The sequence below is a fragment of the Apium graveolens genome, chromosome 6 (assembly GCF_009905375.1).
Source record: "Apium graveolens cultivar Ventura chromosome 6, ASM990537v1, whole genome shotgun sequence".
NCBI classification, from domain to species: domain Eukaryota; kingdom Viridiplantae; phylum Streptophyta; class Magnoliopsida; order Apiales; family Apiaceae; genus Apium; species Apium graveolens.
In genome coordinates, this window is record NC_133652.1 from 56,398,662 (window position 1) to 56,406,251 (window position 7,590).

At 35.0% G+C, this 7,590-nt stretch overlaps 1 protein-coding gene across 1 annotated transcript; it reads right to left on the bottom strand.

Moving 5' to 3' along the window:
* Positions 1-185: 185 nt before the first annotated feature.
* Positions 186-1,775, bottom strand: LOC141665092 (uncharacterized). Its single transcript, XM_074471074.1, has one exon. It carries the CDS (start codon positions 1,773-1,775, stop codon positions 186-188), a length of 1,590 nt encoding a protein of 529 aa, XP_074327175.1.
* Between the last annotated feature and the right edge of the window lie 5,815 nt (positions 1,776-7,590).

The window sequence follows — 7,590 nt, forward strand, 5'->3', positions numbered from 1 at the left end:
TACTTCTTATTTTAATACATCTACTTTTGGAAGATAAATTATGAAACTCTTTACATGATTAAGTGAAATAAATTTTAGACAAAATATCACATTAAAAAATTGAAAAACTAATGATCACGATTAAATTTGGGTTTCATCTTCTAAAAAAGTGTGGGTTTGATATTTTAGATAATGACATTAAAATACTACATCTTGGGTAAATTGTAGAAAACTTCCTCGTACACAATATTTTTTGTACTATATTTCTTTTCAGTAGTTCCATCGCCTAAGAGGATATGAAGACCAGCCGGTGAAGTGACACATGAGAGAGCAACATAAAGCTGACCATGACAGAAAGTAGGACTGGGAAGATACACACCAACCTTTTCCAAAGACTGACCTTGACTTTTATTAATCGTCATTGCAAAACAAACTTGCAACGGCAGCTGTCTCCTCTTAAATATGAAAGGCCACTTAGAGTTGCTTTCATTTGATGTTGTGGTAAACCTCGGAATAATATGCATAGCTCCTGCATGACTTCCTGTAATTATCTCACATTCTACTGTCCACTTGAATAATTTCTTTATAACCATCCGTGTACCATTGCACAAACCTAGAACCTGATTTATATTTCTGGTTAACATGACTACAACACCAACTTTTAACTTAAGCTCATGCTTAGGCATTCCAGACATGTCGATTGAATTCAAAAACTCCACAGGAAAAGCTGAATTTAAACTATGCTCGTCAATAGGACCTTCGTCAATGCTATCAACACTAAGATATACATGTTCCTCACCAGGTATTCGATCCAACACATGAGCATTAATTTCGTCTACCAGTTTGTTAGTGGGAGCAAGAATAGCTCTGTCTCTGAGATATTGATGATCTTTAAAACTGCATTCAACATCAGGATAGACGAAGTCAACAATATCTGTTATTGGATCCTTGGTGTGAGGAATTAAGAACTGTTCAGGAATGAAAACTTCAGGATCTTTATTCGGGTCGTTTTCATCAACAAAAGAAAGTCTACCATCACCAATATCCAGTACCCATTTACTAAATTCATCAATAGCATTATTAATGGCATCAGAGTTACCTCTATGTAGTCTCATATTCTGCTTTAAAGTGAAGAGCATAATTTCATCCCATATGTAAGACCTGTTAATGCATATATTTACGATGTCTTGTCTATTACCTTTCTCCACAATAGGCAAGATCTGTCTAAAGTCACCACCAAAGACTACGGTGATACCACCAAACGGCTTCTGACGATTTTCTGATGAGACATAACCCATTATATCCCTTAGAGCTCGATCTACCGCTTCAAATGCATACCTTTTTTGCATGGGAGCCTCATCCCATATAATGAGATCCGTATTTTGTAACAACTCGGCTATATCAGTTCCATTTTTCAATCCACAACTTGATTGTTCATCTATGTCCAGCGGAATCTTAAACCTTGAATGTGCTGTTCGGCCTCCTGGTAATAGAACAGCTGCAATCCCAGATCCCGCAACAGGCAGTACAATTTTCCTTTCTGACCTCAGTCTAGCAATAACTGTACGCCAAAGAAATGTTTTGCCACAGCCTCCACTACCGTAGACGAAGAACACATGTCCTTTCTTATTGTAAACAGAATCAATAATAGCATCATATACTATTGCTTGATCAGCATTTAGATTTGAGTGCAGGTTTTGATGTTCTTCTTTCACCGCTTCAATATCGTAACTCCTTTCCTCGGCAATAAGAGTGTTTGAAAATCCACTAAAAAACTGAGAAGGTGGCAAAGGCATGTCTGGATAACTCCGTAAAGATTTTCCAATGGAATTAAAAATCTTTTCAAGTTCTGCAGAAATAAAACCATGTTAAGAAAAATGAAATAAATGATGCAGGATCATATAACATAATTGTCAATCCGCTGCTAATTGCAGATGTAATTATCAGTTGCTCTATATGTCAGTAGAAAGATAATAAAGTCTAGTTTCTTTTAAAACTTTTGACTCGCAATTTCGATTTTTATTCAGGGAGTTTTTGTTATTTTTAGTGTAGGCTTTTCATTTTCAGAAAATGCAGAATCTGTTATGACCTAAGTTTGAAGAATAAACTGCTACATCATAAAATTGTGCTACACCTATTTTATACATCAGTAAAAAGATAATTAAGTCTATTAACTTAAAAAATTAACGGTTTGTTATTTGAATATTTCTATAGGGAGAAAAGTCATTTTTCGTGAAGGGTGGTCAGAATTTTGAAATGCTGAATTTGCTAACCTTCCTGCGTGATCTAAATTAACTGCTCTAATTTAGAAGGATATATTCATCGATTCATATATTATTAGAAAGATAATTAAGTCTAGTTTTGAACAAAATTAATAATTAGTTTATTATTTTAAAATTATACGGGAAGATAAGTCATTTTTAGTGAAATGTACTGTTTCACCAAATGCTGAATCTGTTAAAAGCCCAACCTTGTAGAATAATCTGCTAAAATGTAGAAGGATATAACAGTTGTTCCCTAGATATTTGAAAAATAATGAAGTCTAGTTTGTTTCGAAACTGACGGCTCACAATTTTGATTTTTCTACATGGAGTTTTGGTTATTCTTAGTGTAGCCTTGTCATTTTCAGAAAATTCAGAATGTGTTATAACCTAAGTTCACAAAATAAACTGTTATATTGTAATATTTTGCTGCACCTTTTTTATAACTCATTAGAAATATTATTAAGTCTATTAACTTACAAAATTTACGGTTTGTCCTTTGAATTTTTCTACAGGGAGAAAAGTCACTTTTCGTGAATGGTGGTTAGAATTTTGAAATGCTGAATTTGCTAACCTTCTTATGTGATCTGAATTAATTGCTCTAATTTAGAAAGATATAGCCATTGATTCATATATTATTATAAATATAATTAAGTATAGTTCTGAACAAAATTAACGGTTAATTTATTAAATTTTTGTACTGGGAGATAAGTCATTTTTAGTGAAGTGTTGACTGTTTCATCAAATGCTGAATGCGTTAATGGCCCAACTTTGTAGAATAATATGCTACAATGTAGAAGAATATAATAGTTGTTCCCTAGATATTAGATACATAATGCAAGACTACTTTTTTTCAAAACTAACAGCTCGCAATTTCGATTTTTCTACAGTGAGTTTTGTTTTTTTTAGTGTAGGCTTGTCAGTTTCAGAAACTGCAGAATCTGTTATAAACTAAGTTTACAGAATAAACTGCTATATTATAATATTTTGTTGCACCTTTTCTATACCTTATTAGAAATAGAATTAAGTCTATTAACTTACAAAATTAACGGTTCATTATTTGAATTTTTCTACAGGTAGATAAGTCATTTTTAGTGAAGGGTGGTCAGAATTTTGAAATGCTGAATTTGCTAACCTTCCTTCTTGATCTAAATTCACTGATATAATTTAGAAGGATATGATTGGTGTATCATATATTATTACAAAGATAATTAAGTAGTTTTTAATAAAATTAACATTTGGGTCATTGAATTTTTGTAAGTGGAGATAAGTCATTTTTAGAATGTAGAAGGATATAATACTTGTTCCATATATTATTACAAAGGTAGAAGGAACTTCTGAGCATCATGTATATTAATTAACTTTAACGGATACATACTTATTATCTTCTTTGAGTTGCATTTATCTATATTCATGGATTCCACTAAGAAAATATCTTAGATCCAAATATGAAAGTTTAAGTTCTCATGTCAAGGAACAACCTCCAAGTGTTAGCTTCCGGAAATCATATTAAGAACATATATAAAATATGCCTCAAACTTTCCATTTTCTAACAATCCCCCACAAATCCATAATTAAGTTGCAAACCAGGTTTTATACATGACAAGTTTTTCAGAGTCGGTACCCTTCCGGGTTTGAACCCTCCTAAGTCCTCTACTTCGATGGCTACAGGATACAGATGGAATGTTTCACCTTGAATCTTTATCTGTTGGGTGTAACCACACTTCATAAACGACGACAAGTCAAAGGCTATGGTGCCAATCTACGTCTTTGAGACGTTAATGGTCATGTCTCGATCCTGTTCGTCGAATGTTTCGAGGAATAACCCTTTCCTCTAATTGCGACCACACAATTACATTCGCTTAGCTGGGCATCTCCAGAGATGTACTGTTATCATCTCGTCAAATGACTTGACCCCATTCAGAGTTCAAATAACTCTTGCTATCTAGCAGTTCAAGAGTTATTGCTAGCGATTATACAATTTGAATAAGCCGCTTCTTGCTAGCGATTCTACAATTTGAATAACCGTACTTCTCAAGTATAGATTTCTCTATATAATGAGACTGTGACAAAGTTATTCCATCAGTTGACTGAGTCAACTTGATCCCAAGAATTACACTAGCCTCACCCATATCCTTCATCTCAAAGTGCCTCTTCAAGAAACTCTTTGTCTCGTTAATAATCTCAATATTGGTTCCAAACAACAAGATATCATCCACATATAGGCACACAATCACTCATTCATTTCCTCTAACCTTATAGTAGACGCACTTGTCACTTCCATTAACTAAAAACTCGAAGTCTAAAACAGTTTCATCAAATTTTTTATGCCAGTCTATAGGTGCTTGTTTAAGACCATAGATGGACTTGACTAGTCTACATACTTTCCTCTCATTGCCAGAAGCAACAAATCCCTCAGGCTGATCCATATAAATCTCTTCTTCAAGGTCACCATGAAAAAAAGTTATCTTTACATCCATTTGATGGATGATAAGACCATGTACATAAGCCAATTCAATAAGCATTCTGATTGTTGTCATTCAGGAAACTGGAGAATATGTATCAAAATAATCAATGCATTCCCTTTGTCTAAAGCACTTAGCAGATAGCCTAGCCTTGTACTTATCTATTGAGCCATCATGGTTTAGCTTCCTCTTGAAGATCCATTTACATCCAATAGTAGAACACCCAGGAGGGAGATCAACTAACTCCCATGTTCCGTTTGAAATAGTTGAGTCAATTTCATTCTTTACAGCGCCTTTCCAATGCCTTGACTCTGAAGAATCCATGGCTTGACGGAAAGTTAAAGGCTCATCCTCAATATTGTAAGTGATAAAGTCACTTCCAAAGAACTTGACTACATTTGCACGCTTACTCCTTCTAGGTTCCTCTACTTCGTTAGGAGTAGAGCTACTACCAGGATCCACCCCTACATTTATCATCTTTTCTACATGATCAGGAATAGAAGTCGATGTGTGAGTGGGATCATCCTCAGAACTACCCAAAGGTATACCAGTCTTCATTCGGAATACTTCCTCAAAGAAAGTTACATCACGAAACTCAACTATTGTATTCGCCACAATACCATCTATGTCAGATTTTAATACTAAAAGTCTCATAGCAGTTGTGGTTTCAAGATAGCCTAGAAAGATACAATCAACAGTTTTCGGACCCAGTTTCTTTCTCTTGTGTTTAGGGACAAGCACCTTAGCAAGGCACCCCCATACATGAAGATAACTCAAACTTGTCCTACAGTTTTTCCATAATTCATATGGTGTCTTGTCCATATGTTTCAGAGGGACTCTATTCAGAATATGGCAAGCCGTATTCAGAGCCTCTCCCCACATGTACTTAGGCAACCCATAATTAATTAGCATGCTGTTATTAATGTCTTTAAAAGTTCTGTTTTTTTTCGTTCTGCCACCCCGTTAGACTCATGTGTGTATGGTTGAGTAACCTCATGAACTATACCATTGCTTGCACAAAATTCATTAAACAAGGTACTCGTATACTCACCACCTCTATCAGATCTCAAACGTTTAAGTACTTTTCCAGGTTGTGTTTCAACTTCATTTTTATATATAATGAATTTATCTAGTGCTTCATCCTTATGTTTAGACAAATAAACATAACAATATCTACTACAATAATCTATAAAGGTAATAAAATATCTACAGTGATCATTAGTCAACACACCACCAAATTCACATATGTCTGAGTGCACTAAATCTAACAAGTCTGAATCCCTAACAATATTATGAAAAGGTTTTCTTGTTTGTTTAGCAGTTACACACACTTGACACTTAGATTTCTTATCAATGGCGTACTTTGGAATCAACTCTAAATTCATCATATTCTTTAGAACACCAAAATTTGAATGACCAAGTCATAAGTGCCACAAATAAGATGATTCTACACAATTAACAGAAGGTGCAACACTATTATTAATAAAACCACCCAAAACGGGTTCAACATTTATCAAAAACAAACCATCAGACAAGTAACCCTTGCCAAAGAATGTACCAGTATGAGTAATAACTACTTTATTACACTCAACGAAAGTTCAAAGCCATTCTTAACTCAACAACTTCCACTTATAATATTTCTATAAATAGAGGGAACATGATGCACTCTAGTGAGAGATAGAATCCGCCCAGAAGTAAACTTCAGGTACACGTTTCCTGTTCCAAGCACTTGTGCAGCACTAGCATTCCCCATCGTCACTGTCACTCCATGACTTTGTTGATAAGATACAAATAAGTTAATATCAGCACAAATATGTACATTATCTCCAGTATCAATCAACCACTCATATGACAGATAAGTGGAAAGTAGTACAGGGTTGTAAGTAACATACCCGTCATCGGTCCCAGAGGCAACAACCTCACCAATGACCATGTTAGCTACTGGCCCACTCGTGGTTCCAAGTCCAAGCACAGTATTTGCTTGAGCTACCACTCCAGCTTTCTTAGCTTTCTTATTAGGACAGTCCTTGTTCCAATGACCAACCTGTCCACAAGACCAACATGGTTTGTTCCCCTTTGGTTTCTTAGCCTTGTTAACTACCTTTCTTTTATGTCCTACAGTCACTACATTCACCTTCAATCTCCCATGTTCCACAGGCAACACATGTCCCTGTTTGGACTTGTGCTGCTTCTGTACAGAGATGTCCAACATCAAGTTAGTCCATGTGATCTCTCCTTTCTGTATTTTCAGGGAGAGAGCAAACTCTTCCCAAGACTTAGGGAGCTTTTCAATCACAGACATCACTCGAAACTTCTCAGGCAATACCATATCGGACTCACCCAAATCATGAACCAACATCTCAAACTCATGAACCTGTTCAGTCATGGATTTCCCATCCACCAACTTGAAATCAAGAAACCTAGCCACATAATACTTCTCAAGACCTTGAGAATCAGTATTATGGGTTTGGTCCAGCTTATCCCATAAGACTTTGTTGAATATATTTGAGATGTCATGTCTAATATGTTTCATGTTTAGTTCTCAGATCTCAACTAACAGGAAATATCAGTACTTACTGGAATCAGAACTTACTGGAAGTCAGAACTTAAGGATATCAGAACTTAGATTATCAGAAGATAATATCAGAAGATGGATATCAGAACTTAAGTACTGGAGGAATTACAGTTAAGGAAGGAAGCAGATTTACAGGAAAGAAGATGGAGACTAATACAAGAAGAAGATATGCAAGGAAAGAGTTCGAGGATTAGAAGAATTATAAGATATCTGGTTGATATATTTTAGGAGATAGAATTATATTCCATGTCAACTAGAAGTTATCTTGTAAATGTGTGTCTATATAAACACAGACATAGGTTTACTCTAT

Coding starts and splice junctions, on each gene's coding strand:
- LOC141665092 (XM_074471074.1), bottom strand. CDS start 1,775: ATGCCTTTGCCACCTTCTCAGTTTTTTAGTGGATTTTCAAACACTCTT.